At 53.1% G+C, this 16260-nt stretch overlaps 1 protein-coding gene across 5 annotated transcripts in view; it reads right to left on the bottom strand.

Annotated features, from left to right (window-relative positions):
- Window positions 1-3668: 3668 nt before the first annotated feature.
- The window catches only part of TXNRD3 (thioredoxin reductase 3), a 34923-nt gene continuing 22331 nt past the window's right edge, over window positions 3669-16260 (bottom strand). For 4 of the 5 annotated variants that reach the window (XM_072942016.1, XM_031676352.2, XM_072942017.1 and 1 more), the window contains 4 exons: window positions 14911-15018; window positions 10603-10698; window positions 8020-8154; window positions 6993-7659 (listed from right to left, as the gene is read on the bottom strand). In XM_072942016.1, the coding sequence (XP_072798117.1) occupies window positions 7597-7659; window positions 8020-8154; window positions 10603-10698; window positions 14911-15018 (402 nt within the window). In that variant the 3' untranslated portion in view covers window positions 6993-7596. Of the gene's footprint in view, window positions 5053-6992; window positions 7660-8019; window positions 8155-10602; window positions 10699-14910; window positions 15019-16260 lie in introns of those variants that run through there. The other variant, XR_012060827.1, reaches the window with a different exon arrangement.

The raw sequence follows: 16260 nt of genomic DNA, 5'->3' as shown, positions 1-16260 counted from the left end.
CACAATTCTGATTCCCCTTTGTCCTTTTCTGTATATTTTTAGTTACTCATTTAGCAGTTATCTTGGAGATACACTTATAACAACCTAATGTGAACAACAGCAACTTGGTTCAAATTGTACACAAGCACTCCGCTCCTGTGTCTTTGTCCACCCCCTTTATACTGTTACTGTCACACATTACATCTTCACATACTGTACACCCATTAACACAGATCCATAATTACTGTTTTATGCACTTGCTTTTTAATTCATACAGAACATAAACACAATCATACTGGCTTTAATATTCACCTTTGTAGTTACCATTACCAGTACTCCTACTTCTTACAGCCTCAGGGCGTGAGGCTGCAGAATTCTGCAGGATGAGCGGCAGAAAGACCCCCAGCCCTAGGTACTAAGTCTATTTTCACCCTGATTCTCTGAGTTCTTTTCCCATAATCCCAACAGGAGCCATACATGTCGCCTGTACAAGAGAAGGGACTGACTGGGCAGAAGGTGCCTGCAGAGGGCTCTGCCCCTCCACCCTGGCCCTTCTCAGGCCAGACCTGCCACTGCACCTCTGGGAACCACCTGGAACCCTCCTCCTTGTCATCCTTCCCCACTCCCTGCAGCAGTGGCGTCTGCCCTCCCTCAAACCAGGGGCCAGAGCTAAGCGGGGAGAGTCCTTGGTCAAAGGTTGGAAGCGCGGGGATTAGAAGACAGACCACCCAGCTTCAAATCTTTTTCATCACTTATACCTCTAAGCCCTGAGCAAGTTTTTGGAATCTGCGTCTGCCTCGCATGTCTCCCGGGGACAATAAACATGGTGCCCACCTAGCAGAGTTGTGGGGAAGTCGAAGATGAACATGCAGTGTCTGGCGCAGAGCCCATTAGATACCAGCTCCACTGTTACTGTTGATCTGAACAGGAACTTTCTCAGGGTTTCACCTTAAAACATTTTGACAAGTGGGATCCATTCTTGCTTGGCCATGATGAGGAAATGCAGGTTGTGTGCCCCTCCACCAGGTAAGCCAACAGAGGTCAGCAGGTTACCTCTGTCCACCGCAGCGTAACACCTGAAGTATGGCTCCAGGCCCAGCACTCACGCTTGCCAGGGCCTCTCACCGCCTGCCTTCCTCAGCAGGGCAGGGCAGGACCGGAAAAGGAGTTGAACAGCCATGGACACATGGCCACCAAATAAAGGACTGAGCTTCTGCTACCAAATCCAGTCTCTATGAGAAACAAGACATAAAATTCAATAAAGGCAGACACAGAGCTGGCTCAGGTGTTGGAAATAGAGGCCTTAAAACTATGTAAATGTGTTAAATGGTCTAAAGAAAAGGTGGATTCTATGTGAGAACAGATGGGGAATTTGGGGAGAGAGATGAAAATATGAACAAGAACCTACGGAAATGGGAAAAGTCCAACTCCATAAACTAAGGATCTATTCACAGGTTTATCAGTAGATTGGACACAGCAGAGAAAGAATCAGTGACCAGAAGACGAGACAGCATCCAAACTGAATTATAGGGAGAAAAGTAACTCAGAGTCTGCGATACTAGGACAATAAAAAGTCTAAATGCACTCGTAATTGGAATTCCAGAAGAGGAGGAAAGAGAATGGGTAGAAGAAACGTTAGAGGAAATTATGGCTGAGAATTTTCCAAAACTGGTGTAAGATACCAACCCACATATCTGAAGTTCAGTAGAGCCCAAGCAGGATAAACATAAACAAAAGCATACACAGGCACATCAGAGCCAAACAGCTGAAAATTCAATAAAAAATCTTACAGGTGGTCAAAGAGGGCAAAAGGGTACATTATCCACAGGGAAAACAGTAAGGGTGACGGCTGACGTCCCATCAGTAAAGACAAAAGCGAGATGACGGGAGGAGCTCCTTGAAGTGCTGAGGGGAAGGATGTCAAAGCAGACTTCTCTGCCCAAAACACCCTTCAGAAACGAAACTGAAATAAAGACATTTTCAGGTAGATAAAAGTCGAGGAAATTAGTCTCTAGCAGACCTGAAATGCTGAAAAAAAAAAGTGCTCAAGACAGATCAAACTGAGTTGGTTTTGTCGCCTACAACACAAATGGAAAATGTTCTAACTTTCTAGAAATCAAAATATGTAAACATGGGTCCAAGCCTCGCGTGGGGACGTGTGGCCTTCCCCAGGGGGAGACTGGACAGGCGGCCCCGAGAGCCAGGCTGACAGCAGCGGGAGAGCAGCCAGAGGCCACGGAGTTCCTGGAGGGACACGAGGTGGCTGAGGAGCAGATGAGGCAAAGCCCGAGTTCCTGACGAGCCGTGTCCCACCCAACATTCGTCCCAGTGGGACAAAAGCCGGTCCTGGGTTCTCACGGTGGCTGAAGGCTTCACTTGAACTGCTCGGAAACCCACAGAACGGTCTCTGATCCCTCTGAGATGCTACAATTTCCATCAGTAGAGAAATTTTCTGCCTGTAAGGGTATACATCTCTCAAACTTGTATCCACTTTTTGTGGCAGTTTTAATGAGGTGGAAGACAGCAGACAAATTATGCCCCTTCCTCCGAAAGAGGCTAAAACATCCTGATCACAGAGCCCTAATGCACGGATGCATTAGCATCCTCTCTTGCTGCTTTGACGCGGCAGAGAAAGAAGACACTTGAAGTCAAGAGGCTCAGGTGTGAAACTGGCTCCACACATCACCCTCCCCGTGGACATGGTTTCCTCGTCTGCTATCTGAGTGTGACTGAGATGGCTCCGTTACATCAGCATATGAATCTGTAACTCTGGCTTATGCAGAATTCAACATTTTTTCCCTTCCATGTCGATGGCCAATTTTGTAGTCGACTGTTTATCTGCACCTGGCATGCCCACTCAGCTGTACGCACTCCAGGGCAGGGACCATGTATGTGCACATCTCGAGCTGGCATCTGTGATACGGTGCCTGTGGTCACTAACACCACACAGAGGAAATATGGGAGGAAACCGTGTTTCCGGAAGGCAATCTGGAGTAACAGTCACAGCATGTCTGCTATGAGTGGGTACGCTGAGGGCTCCTACTTACAAGGCCCACCCGGACCACACAGCATTGGCAACATCCTGCAGTGATTTCACCCAGGGCTTACAACACCCCGCAAACAGTACCAGCTCCCATCCCGCATCCCCCTGAGGTGGACGCTTCCTCCGGGAAAAGCCACAATGAAGAAGTGAAACCAAGCTTACTGTTCCTCAAACTGTGACAATCATGTCTCTTCTTTGCATTTAGGGGGAAGTGGAAGGAAAGAAATCTGGGTGACCTGGTTCAACCCACAGGAGTACAAAGTGGGTGGTGCAAAGGGCAGAAACGGAGCTGCCAGTGGAGCGGGGCGCTACCCTACACCTCTCTTCCCAGCCGCGGTTCCTGGCAACCCACCACCCTGCGGCGAGGAGCTGAACCCCAGGGCGGTCTGTCAGTGCTGAGGGCACACACTGTCCATTAATTAACGGCCTTTATAAAATTACCAGTCTACCTATGCGCAAATTCTGAGACCATTATCACAGATGCCTACCCAAGATATGCATGTGCACACACACATGCACGACTAGACTCACCCCTCTACCTGCATTCCACCTCCCTCAGTCCCCTCTTCTCAGCCACATTAGCTGGGAACATTCGAGACCCCCTCAGTTCCTCTTTCGACACACATCATCTCACCCAGTCAGCACCTACCCTTTAGTAAATGTTTCATTTATTGAAAAAAGTTGATTCTGAAGTATAATTTACCTATAATAAAACGCACCCATTCAAGCATTCATCTTGACTTGCGGCTCATTGATGAACTAACGAATCATGCAACCATCTAGGCACACCACAAACAAGATCTGGAACTTTCTGTTCCTCCAGGAAGTCCTGTGTACCTTCCCCACGACCAGCCCTCAGCCCCAGGAAACCCCTGAGCTGCTTTCTGTCACTGTCAACCACGTTGCTCTTTTCTAGAATTTTATACACAATAGTGTGTGTTTTTCGCCCAGCTTTTGTGCAGCCAAATGGTCTTGAGATTTATCCATGCCATTGGATGTCAGCAGTTCATTCATTTTCACTGTTGAACGGTATTTTATGAATACACTGCAATTTATCTATTCATCTTTCAGTGGATATTTGTATGTTGATTTTGTATTCTTCGACTTCCTAAGTTCACTTAGAAGTTCTAGTAGTTATTGTCTTTTCTTCGTTTTGTGTTTTGGTTGATTTCTTAGGATTTTCTGGGTACACAATCACGTTATTTGCAAATAAAGACAGGTCACATCTTCCCTTCCGCTGTCTGCTTTTCACTGCTTGCTCCACTGCACTGCCCCCACCTCGGCTACCAGGCTGACCAGCACGGTTCTGGTGTCTTTCGCAGCTGGGACTTCTGGGTCACCTTGGCCCCGTTAAGGCCTATTTCAGACTCTGTTATTAGTGTGAGTCCAAAGCAGACTTGCCTCCAAGGCTGGTCCAACCCTATCACGAGAGCATGACTCCTTACAGGGCTTCCACTCAGGTCCGGGGGCTTTACTGAGGGTCCCCCTGTGGTCAGAGTCAGGATTTCTCCTCACCTTCTGAGACCAAGTGTTCAGCTGGTAACTCCTTGTCATTGTTGCCTGACATTCTAGGATTTTACTCTGAGGATGTGTGGTGGAGTCTGCAGCCAACTCGAGGGGGTCTGCTGCAGGTTTCAGGGGCCTTTTCCTGCAAAGCCCCCTCCACCTGTGTCTCCCCAACATCCAATCTGCACCTCAATTCAGCTAGATGCCAGGCTGTTTGTTCCTCCCTCATGCTTGCTGTTTGAAAACCACTTTGATGCAGAAAGTTGGGGCGACTGCAGGGGTCACCTCACATCCTCCTTCCCCTGGGGGCCAAGCGCCGCACAGTCCGAGGGCAGTCGTTTCCCGCTTCCCCAGTTTGTTTACGGACGGACGCTGCGTCAGGTCCGCTACTCTAGCAGGCAGGAGCGCAGGCCACATGGGCACCTGATGATCTCGCGCAGCGAATTCCGAGCAGGCCCCCTGCGCTCCTGGCCTCGACACGGGCAGTTCTCCACCGGGAAGTAAAACAGACACCCCTTGAAGAGCTGGACATACAAACATACAAAATGCTCTAAGCAGTCACGGCACAAATGATTGAACCCGGAACCGTTCTACCACAAGCACAATCAGACTTCCACATTCCAAGAGACAATCCCAGTACAGGAGCCCAGCGTGGCCTCCGACATCCCAGATTCTGGGGACCCCGACGCTCCCCAGCCACCAGCCTGACACATTCCGACCAACAGCTGCCCAGACTCACTCACCTCTGCCACCTAGCCGCCCTGACAGATCCCAGTCCAAGCCCCACAGCACCTGACTCCCCCTGAGCTGGTGCTGAGGCCTGGTCCAGGCCCTGCCTTGCAGCGTTTAACAAGCTCAGCTCAGCGAGACAGGGGTTTCTGAGTGACCCTCGTGAGCTGTGACCACCGCAGACACTCCAAGGGGGCATAGCGGGGACCCAGGACGGCCACAGCTCGAGACACTGACCCAGAGGCCCCCTACTGAGACCCCTGGGTCTCCCCGTATCTACGAGGATGAGGCAGTTCAGGCCTAGCCTGAGCTCCAGTGCCTTCTGGCTGAAATCCCAGCTCGGCAGGGGTTTATTTTCTCAGCCCTAGGGAAGAGTCCCTCGGACCTTTCAGTTATCTGATCGAATCTGTACTAGTTTTAATTTTCCTTGGTGAACATATTATCTATCAGTGGAAAAATCACCCCCAAACTTAGTGGCTTGAAAAGTAAGTATCTCATAGTTTCTGAGGGTCAGGACTCAGAGTGGCCCAAAGTCTCTAAGGGCGTGCAGGCAGGCTGCTGGCCAGGGGTCAGGGGGGCAGGGAGGCTCCTGGAGAAGCTTCTCTTCCCGGCCTGTCCGCACAGATGCCAGCAGCCCGAGCTTCCTGCTGTTGGGCAGAGATTTCAGTTCCTCGCCATCTGGGCCTCCCCATGGCATTGCAGCTGCCCTCTCCCAGAGCCAGCGACCTGGGGAGAGTGCACGTGAGCGGCCAAAACTTAAGCTGCAGTCCTTGTACGACCTAATCCTAGAGATGACGTGCCATCCCTTCTGTCTGTGCTTCTGTCACCGGTGGGGCGGGACTGCCCACCACAGTGGGGTCCGCAGGGCTGAACGGGTCAACAGGCCTCCATCGCCTTCGCCTGGCTCGGCTGTTGTGTTCAGCTTTCCCACCCCACGCTTGGTGCAAAGCAGCATCAGGACAGCCAGGGTCCCTGGTTCACATCATCTGGGTTCTGTGTGTGTGTGTGTGTGTGCTTGTGCTGTGTGTGTTGCTCAGCGATACAGTAACAAAACTTCCTGTAAAAAAATGATTTTATCTAGTATTTCTGTTGAAGTGTTGAAAGCATAGTCCAGAGCCGTCTCCACGTTGCTTCTAATCTTTAAAATCCTATTCATCCCTCATGATTTAGCCCAAATACAGCCGCTTCAGTTAACTCTGCTCAATTACCTCCCCGCCGCCCACATCCTGGGAGTCACCACGTCCTCAGTTCCACAGCGACTGCACCCTGAGCTCTTCCCTCCCCAACAAAAGGCGACCCAGGAACCAGATTCTGCATCCGTTATTTTGGGTGTCTGACCCCACTCCGCTGGTTCCTCTGCCTGTCCCCACAAGGGCAGCGAAACACCTCGCCCACAGAGGGCGCTCCCTAGCTGTTTACTGGCCTCCATGCTCGTTTAAAATGTATGCCAAGAAATTCTGACCACAGAGCGGGGGGCTAGTGGGCGGCGTGGGCTCAGGGGAGCATTACCGTCCAGAAGCCTCAACTCGATGCTGTGAGGTCTGCTCCTCATGGAAACGGGCTTCCCAAAGGGACCCCAGGCAGGCCTCCCACCTCAAAGGCCTTGCAGATGCTAACAGGTATGCGAATTTAAACGGAATTCCCAACATCACCTGGTCATTTACTGAACCTGATTATAAGTATATCAATTGTGAACTGAATCATTTTAAATAGTCCGAATTTAGATTTCACATAATACTGTATTGAAAACTTTTTAATATTCCTCTTGAGATCAACATGAGCAGAAATTCAAGCATCTGTCTCTGATGTGGGATATCCTGCTCAGTCCAGGGCTGTGTCACCACGGCAACCAGGTGAGTGGGAGGAGGGGTCTGAGGGGTAGACGCAAGCCGGGAGGAGTCAGCGCCCACACGGCAGCCCAGTGTGCCCAGCGCACCTACCACCCCGCAGCCACTGTTGGGGGGGCGTCCAGGCCCCGACGGTGAAGATGCCCACTTTACTGCCTGCTTCTGACTGAGACAATTTCCCACAGAACCAACAGAGCAAGAGGACAAACACTAGGAACCTGGAACGTCGGTCGGGAAGCGTCCCGCGGGGACCAGGTCTCCCTGACGGAGAAGAGGGAAGCTGACGGAGGAGAGGTCGGCCTCGGCTCACCGCAGGGGCTTCGAGCTGAGACGTCAAGGAGGCAGCGTGGCTGCCCTCCGGTCAGCCGGGCTCTGTGGGGGACCCACCGCCGTCTCCCTGCCCACGCTCACCCCGGGCGCCCGGCCACCAGGCCGCCCAGCCGCCAGCGGGAGCGGGAGCAGGACAAGGAGACCGAGGGCGGCGGCTTAGCCTCAGCAGCCCTTCTGCATGATGTCCAGTCCCGACGACTTCGTTATCTCCAAGGTCGTGAACACCTGTTCCCAAGGAGAGAGCAAGACGGTTTATACTTAGCTGGCGACACTTCATGCGGCTTTAAGGAAACACGTTCCGGGGGGAGGGTGTAGCTCAGGGGTAGAGTGTGTGCCTAATGCACGAGGTCCTGGGTTCAATCCCTGGTACCTCCACTGAAAATAAATGAACATACCTAATTACCTTCAAGATAAAATAATTAAAAAAATAATTAAACTCAATTAAAAATTAATTTTTTTAAAAAAAGAACACAGGTCAGCATCACCTACAGAGCCAGGACTAACACAGAAGGCAGACAACGTATTCAGAACAGCGTCTCAAAACACACCAGCTGAAGTCAGTTTTAAGGACTCCTGTCTCCGTACCTCAGCGCACGTGGGGTGGATTCCAACGGTGTCATCCAGCAGCCGTTTTGTGAGCCCACATTTCATCGCGGCCGCGAATCCCTGGGTGATCTCACCAGCATTCGGTCCAAGGATGTGAAATCCTATCACCCGCTCCTTTCAAAGGGAAGCCCGGCAGGTTAATGGTCTGAACAGGAACCCAGTCATCGAAGTTTGCAGTCGAAATTTACAGCATCTCCCACAGAAAAGCTACTCTAACGTTGAGCTGAGCAGAGAACATTACCATGAACCCGAGTCACTGTAAGACTGTTCAATGAGCCAGTAAACGCACATCCTGAGTTAATTTGCACTCAAATTTACTAGAACAGGCAATTTACCCACTGCATGGAGTTCATTAGTGTGATGTAAACTTGGAACTATGCTGAGACACTGTGAAACAACAACACAACCATCCGAATGGAAGTCCAGCGCTGGGCTAACTGTAAGTCCCAGGGCAGCAGCTCTCCTGGGGCGGCATGGCCTCTGACTCCGCTCAACAGAGATCAGGGAGTGGCCGGTGGAGGTCCCCCAGGGGTTCACCTCAGGTGAACACAGGCATGATGAGAAAGTGAAACAGCCTTACTGCTGATGTGGGGAAAGTCTGAGTGGTCTGGGCGGCAGGTCCGGCCAGCCTCCGCACTCCCTTCAGCCAGAGTCTAACCCAGAGCCAGGCCCCACCCTCCCGCAGCTCTGACGGCTGAGAGGTGGGGAAGCTGCGGCAGGAGAGTCTGAAGGTAGCAGAGGTTGGTTCTGAGGTTTAAGGAAAGAAGCTTCTCCGGAACGTCAGCGCAGGTGAAGGCGCAGGTGCTGGTGGAGAAGATGCGAAAAGTTCCCCAGGAGACGCAGCAAAGATCACTAGAGATTTCCAGTGTGGACACAGCCTCCTGCTGCAAGGAGGTGCCGTCGAGGTCGTTCACGGCTAAGAGGAGAAGCCAGTGCCTGGCCTCAGAGCCTCCAAGCACAGGCTGCTCGGGGCTGAGGCAGCTGGCGGCTCCCAGGTGGACCCGCTGCTCTCCTGCCACTCCCAAAGCCCTAGGACTCTTAAGAACTGTGTTAAATCTACCCCCCGTGCTCCGTAAGTGGAACGGCAAAGCCTGGACGACAGCGCCTGCTTACAGCATGGTTTACTGAGGATTTTCAGCCCACCGTGGAGAGCTACTGCCCAGAAAAAGCATGCCTTTTGGAATTTCACTGCTCGCTGACCACACGCCAGTCACCCGGGCGCTGAGGGAGACGGACGACGAGGTTCACGTTGTTTTCGAGCCCGTGACACTGCGTCCTTTCTGCAGCCCACGGACCTCGGAGGGTTTTCGACTTTCAACTCTTAGTACTTGAGAAAGACATCTGGTCAGCCTCTAGCTTCCACAGATGGGGTTCCTCTGACGGATCTGGGCAAAGCCAGCTGAAAACCCTCCGGGAAGGAGCCCCCATTCTCGATGCCAGTAAGAGCAGCTGTGATTCTGGGGGAGAGGTCAAAGCATTGCCCGTGACAGGAGCTTGGAAGAAGTTGCTTCCGACCCCCTTGGATGACTTGAGGGGCTCACGGCTTCAGTGGAGGGAGTCACCGCAGACGTGGCGGAAAAGCAAGAAAACCAGAGTGAGGCGTGGGGGCTGCAGGCGTGGCTGGACTGCCGCAGCCGCAGGGGAAAGCCTGGAGGCGGCGGGGCTGCTGCTGTGGGCAAGCAGGGCGCGGTCCCCCGCCAGGGAGCCTCCTCCCGGCCAAGACGCCGCGGAGACGGCTGACGCGACACCCCAGGCTTGGCTGGGAAAGCAGGGGCAGGGTCTGAGACGACGGACTCCAATTGCGGAAGACGTCCTCTGGGTAAAATGCAGCCAAGCAGCATTGCGGGCTACGTGGCCGCTGCTCCTGAAAGGAAGAGCCCACCGATGCAGCAGGCTTCACCGCTGTCTTGTTTCAAGAAGCGGCCCCAGCCGCCCCGCCCTTCGGCCACCTCCACCCGACCAGCCAGCCGCCACCAGCCTCGGAGCGCGACCCTCTGCCAGCAAGAGGACTGTGACTCCCCGAAGGCGCAGATGATGGTTGGCACTTTTTTGGCAATACAGTGTTTTTAAATTAGGGTGTGTACATTGTTTTTTTGGACATAATGCAATTGCACACTTAACAGGTTACCGTCTAGTGCAAACATAACTCCTATGTGCGCTGGGAAACCAAAACATTCTGCAACTCACTTCACTCGACAGTCGCTGTACTTCCGTGGTCTGGAACCAAACCCATGGGATCTTTGAGGTGTGTCCATATTTCCAAGAGCACACAACACATGCCTTACATTTTATCACTGGCGACCCAGATTTTCACAGGTCCTGTCGTTCTAAGCTGACAAGCCAGCCAGCTCTGGGAAGACATGTGTTTTGATGATTTTGAGAAGGCCAGCCTCACTTACAGCCTGTGACGTGTTCAACCTCCGTGAGCGCAGTGCCTGGGTGAGTTTGAGATTTCTGCCTGGCCCTGAGAGCCATCTTTAAAGAGATTACACAAACTCAAATACTGGAATAAAAGCAACATTTTAAAATTAGAGCATTTCTACTTCCAACCGTGCAACGTACGTTGTCCAATTTATTGCAGATGATCTTTGCATAACAAGCATTGTTGTCTCTGCAGGCCACCGTCCACTCGAGCGGCCAGAACACAGTGTGGTAGACCTGGAACAGAGAGGCCGAGGTCAGTCTCCGGGAACCACGCCCTGACAGGCTCCGCATGATACAAAGACGACAAGCACCCTCAAATGAACGTCTTTTCCTTTCGACTTGAAATACCACCTTTGTCACACACTGATCTTCTCAGCACCTGAGTCAACCCGGATTTGGAGTTTGCCCCCAGTCTTTCTGTCCCCCTGTGCGGCCTGCAGCACCCTGTTAGTCGCCGCAGCTCTGTGACCCATCTTATAGCATCCACAGTGCCGGTCTCCTGACAACTACTTGTCCTTTTCACAAGTTTTCACTCTTTGATCAGATTACACACAATAATCAGAGGCGACATTTCAAAGCTACGCTGTGAAGAACAGCCGCCCCGCGCCCCGTCACCTCCCCTTCCGGCTCTGCTTGCCGAGGAGGAGGGTTTAACTTTCCTCCCTGGCCCCTCCCCCACCCCCATTACGGTTAAATTCATCATTAGATCAATGCCAGCGTTTCCTTCACTAGGTCGAAGCTCTTCACAGAAGAATGGACGCCCACCTGCGAAGGATGAAGCTGGAGCCCCACCCCACACCGTGTAACGCAGAATGGATCACAGACCCACACGTAACAGCTAAAAGCTCTGGAACTCTTGGAAGACAACACGGCGTAAGTCTCCACAACCTTGGGTTACACAACGATTTACTACAAGTGACACCAAAAGACAAAAGACCATAGGGGAAAAAAAGACGAACTGGCCCTCATCAAAGTGACAGGTGTTTGTGCTTCAAAGGGCACCATCAAGGAAGTGAACCAGCACGCCAGAAAGGGTGCGAGTTTCACAAATCGTGCAGAGAACACCTGAAGAACCCTTCCAGCTCAACAGTGAAGGCCCAAGTAACCCAGCTTTTAGCAGGGCAGAGGATCCGAACGGACAATTCTCCCAAGAAGACATGAAGGCCAGCGAGCGCAGGAAAAGGTCTCCACACCACTGGTCACAGGGAGATGCAGACCAAACCTTCACGAGATGCCTCGGGGCCGGCGCAACAGCTTCCCAGGGCTGTTCAAACAGCTTACCACACATGTGGCTTAAACCGGAAGAAATTTGCATCCTCACAGTTCTGGAGGACAGAAATCTGAAATCAGATTGTCACACAGCCAGACCCCTTTCTAAGGCCCTAAAAGGAAAGCCTTCCCACCCACTCTGGCTTCTGGTGTCTCCAGGGTCCCCTGGCTTTTGGCAGTGTGAGCCCAGTCTCTGCTTCCGTCCTCACCGGCCGCCCCTCTTCCATCTCTTACGAGGACACCTGTCACTGGATCTGAGGCCCACCCAGAACACACAGGATGACCTCAAGACTCAGTTCCACCTGCAAATACCTTTCTCCCCCTCAAACAAGGTCACAGCCACAGGTCCTGCAAGTGGGCTGCGGACGCATCTTTCTGAGAGTCGCCATTCAACCCGCAGCACGGCTATAATCAAAATACACAGGCAAGAACACGTGTCGGCCAAGACGTGGGGGGACTGGAGCCCTTGCCATTGCTGCTAGCAGTGCAAAACGTCTGGGCTTCTTCACTCAGGACACCGTGGCATCTCCTTCCCTCTCCGCCTCCCTCCTGAGTGGCGGTGTCAGGGGCGGAGCGACTGCCTTTGAGAACAGCAGTCTACTCCTTTTTCTCTGCCCTTTGGGTAACGCCTCCCCTCGTGCTGGCAGGTGTGTGAGTAACCTCACCTTCTACTCGCATCCCAGTCACAAGCACAGGAAGCTAGAAGCCCAGAGACTGCACAGGGAGAGCCGGAGAGCTTTTGGAACAACAGACCAGAGTGCTGGACTCTGAGCAGTGAGGGCAGCCTCCCTCCATGGGCCTCGTACTGCAAACAGCGAGGAGCTAGACTGTGTGTCTGAGCACTGGGACCTCATTACAGGATTTGAGGCAGGGAGACCGCACTGATTTTCACTTTTAAAAGAGTCTCTGGCTAATGCGTGATGAGCAGACTGGACTGAGTGGAGAGTGACCAGGAGGCAGGCGGTAAGCAGGGCATCGGCAGGAGGTGATGGTGGCTGAGCGGGTGGGGAGGGAGGGGGAAACGGGCACAAATGGGTTCACACGAGACACAGCCTGGCGGAAACCCTGGCGGGACTGCCCGGAGGCCTGACTGCTGATGGAGAACAACAGGGAAGAGCTCAGGGTGCTCTCAGGTCTAGAAGCACATTTAGGGTTTCTTTCTGGAAACCAAACTTGTCTTGGATTCTCAGAGAAGTTCATATTAAACAGGTTAAAACCTTGGTTTTACTACACAGTTCTGCACTAAGTCAGGGCACCAGGGAGCCACACATTAGCACAGCCCTATCCTGGAGCCTTCGGGAGCCTTTCTCCTCCCACCCCACCCCCAGCTGAGGTACAGCTGGCGTCCGACATCAGGGACATACCTTTTCTCACGCTGACTTGGGCGTCATGCCAGCGGCTGCTCTTCTGGGTCTAATAAGAAACAGTTCTAGAAGACCCACTCCTGCATCTACTAGGCAGGAATCTTAAGGGTATGATTCACCAAATCTCAGTGCCCCTTTTAAGGAACTTGAAGGAATGGCTCTCAACTCTCCCTCCTCAAGACAGGCAGCAGGAAACTCGGAGTGACATTCTCAGCTTAACCCTAAAGCAAGCCCGCAGGCCTGACGGCATGAATTCTGCGGCCAGGTTAACCTTCCTTCTTGCTCCATCTTAGTACTTCTACCCTCACTTTCTCTTCTCCCTAACTTCTTCACTTTAAACGGTATTATATGTGTATTTATGAGAAGCTTCCTCAAATCTCTTTGTAATGGCAACATTATAAAAATTTCAATAGACCAAATTTTCGGTCCTGTAAAATGCAAAAAATAAATAGCTGTATAGACCAGGTGAGCTGATGTGCAGTGAGCAGTAGGAAAGAGACCTTAAAGTCACTGCACAGACGCGGGAAATTTTCCTGGGAGGGGCCCTGCACCTGGCACGGCCTTCTCCATCCTCCCTCTCACCTGCCTGCCTGTTTACTTTTTCTTAATTTCAGACAGTTTTAGACCTGAGTGTTAAATCCGTAATTGTTACCGTCCCTTTTCCGAGCCCCAAGTAAAAGTTCACAAATGTAAAAAGGAGTTAATTATATACACTGATCAAATAATGTCCTCTAAAGTGCAAACTTCCCTTGGAGAACACCATCTAACATGACGTGATGAAGTTGTGATCATCGTGGTTCCCAGCACCAGAGGTGTGGACGAGAGTTCAGAGGAGTCACAGGCCGTTAACTCGAGTGTGTCTGCTGCGGTTTACAGGAGTTCCCAGTAACAAAGGGAGCAGACTGAGAATTCAACTCTCTCTTCCTCAAAGCATCAAGTGGTCCCAACCCTCTGACCCTGTTCACTTCTCCCTCCCTCCTACGTGGGGAGAAGGTGCAGGAGAAAGCCACTCCAACCACCCACCAAAACACAGCGTAAGAAAGTATTTACGAGGTACTTATGTCTGGGCGGGCGGAGACGGGGAGGGGCAGCCATCCTTTCGGGAGTCTGAAGGGCCCGCGGCCCCCAGCAGGCGGCAGCCCTGAAGCTGCCCAGCCTCCCGGGGCCCATGGACGGGGCCTCCTGAAGCCACATGCCCGAGGCCTGAGTCCAGCTCCCGCCTTGCCAAACCGGAGCGGGTGGACAGCTGACCCAGCTCGGACCACCTGAAGTCCCTCAAGATTTGGAATTCAGTCGGTTGGTCGTCAATCAGTCCCTCCAAAGACCAGTGCTACGTGGTAAACTCGGGAGCAGCAGAAAGGCCGTATTTTGGCCACTCAGTGCATTTCCATTTCTGCAGAAACAGAAGAATGGACGGTGCGTGTGCACACACACACACACACACGCATGGCAGGAGGGGGGATCGTGGAGATGGCCACCAATGCTGGCTCATCCCCTTCCTAAGGCCTGAGACAGGCCTGCAGGCTCCAAAGACCTCATAACCTCCTTGCAGAAACTGCCCAAGTAGACGTCTGTCCCTGTGACTCAGGAGTCCTAATGCACACTGGGTACAGCCTTCTTCCCCAATTGTACAATTATTATTAGTTTGCTAGAAAGAGGGTCTAAGTTATTAAATTTCCCACTTTCCTGAAATAGGAAAAGAATTTTCTACAGTATAATCATTACAGTAACTTGCAAAACAACCAAAAAAAAAAAAAAGTGCCTTAACCGTTGACTAGAGAGAAACTCTTAAACTGGAACAAAGCATTCTTACTTCCAGATTCTCCCTCTGATACTCCTGGGCGGCCCTCTCCTCGGACAGCCCGCAGCAGCCGTACTCCAGCGGCGTGAACACCACGGTCGGAACGTTCACGTAGTCACACTGGAAGACAAACAGGTCACAGTCTCGCACCTCAAGACGCTCTGACAGTGAAGATCCACACTGTGCACACGTGTGAACAGAGAGCACAGCTGCCGTCCAGTGAGCACCTGTCACCTCTCAGGGGACCCAGTTACACTGAGCGCACAGCGACCTGGCTCCAGGGCAGGGGCTACGCACGGGCCAGTGATGGAGGCCAGTTCCCAGGACACTGGGCCACCCCAGCCTTGTCACATGTCACGTGACTGCACCCCTGTGGGGGTGAGCACTGCTGGGTGGGGTGACTGGCCCGGACCACCGGGGGGATGGCCACGCACGTGGGGACTATCACACCACGGGCCAGGATCTCACAAGGCCGAGGCTACAACCAGACCCCTTAGGGCCCTCACAGCCTGAGACGGCCCGAGAGGCCGACGCGGGAAGACTGCACAGTGGGAGCCCGGGCGTCCACAGGGGGAGGCGAGCATGAGCACAGGGAGCATTCCTGCCCGGGGGGAGGGGGTGTCCCGGGGGAGGGCGGGCAGCAGGGACGGCCAGAGGGGAAGGCCACTGTTCTGCCTGCTCCCAGAGCCCCTCAAAGGGCACCTGCCCGCAGCATGCATGTCCCCCAGCCCCGCCAACGAGTACAGGCGACTAGGTCAGGGAGACCGCCAACCCAAAGAAAGTAAGAAGCTGGCCAGAAGTCTGAAAGGTGAGCTCTGTCGGTGACCGTCTGTCTTTTGCAGGATATGCCCCAGAGGCCAGGGGAGAAGCCCCGAGGTGCTGAAGCCCCCGGGCGAGGCGCCGGGCCCAGAGCAGCAGTGAGACCCCAGCCCCAGCCAAGCATTTGTTTCCTTTCCCAGCCCTGCCGCTGTGTGGTTCTCCTTGACTTCTCTGAGGCGTCAGACGCTCGTCAGTCTGCTCATCAACCCCGCCCCCCATGGCTTACTAGGGACCCCCCACCCTCAGCAGGTGGTCTGTCTCCTGCTTCGTAGTAACTGAGGAAAGTCAACAGGAAATTCCTCAACTTCCCCTTTCACCTAAAGCACATTCTCCACGGCCTCCTCCACTTGAACGTGGCCGTGCCCCCGCCCCCGCAGCCTCCCCTTCAGCCCTGCTCCCTTGACTTCCCTCTCCACACACATCGCTCTGTCTTCCCATCCCTCCGGCCGTGGCAGCCACGGTGAACTTCTGAGGACCCCAGGCGACTGCAGTGCCTCTGCACACCCAAAAGGCTCCTGCCATGGGGCTAGGGTATCCTCCCTG

Source organism: Vicugna pacos, chromosome 17 (assembly GCF_048564905.1).
Source record: "Vicugna pacos chromosome 17, VicPac4, whole genome shotgun sequence".
NCBI classification, from domain to species: Eukaryota; Metazoa; Chordata; class Mammalia; order Artiodactyla; family Camelidae; genus Vicugna; species Vicugna pacos.
The sequence above is the reverse complement of the archived record's forward strand: the minus strand, read 5'-3'. Positions and strand labels throughout refer to the sequence as shown.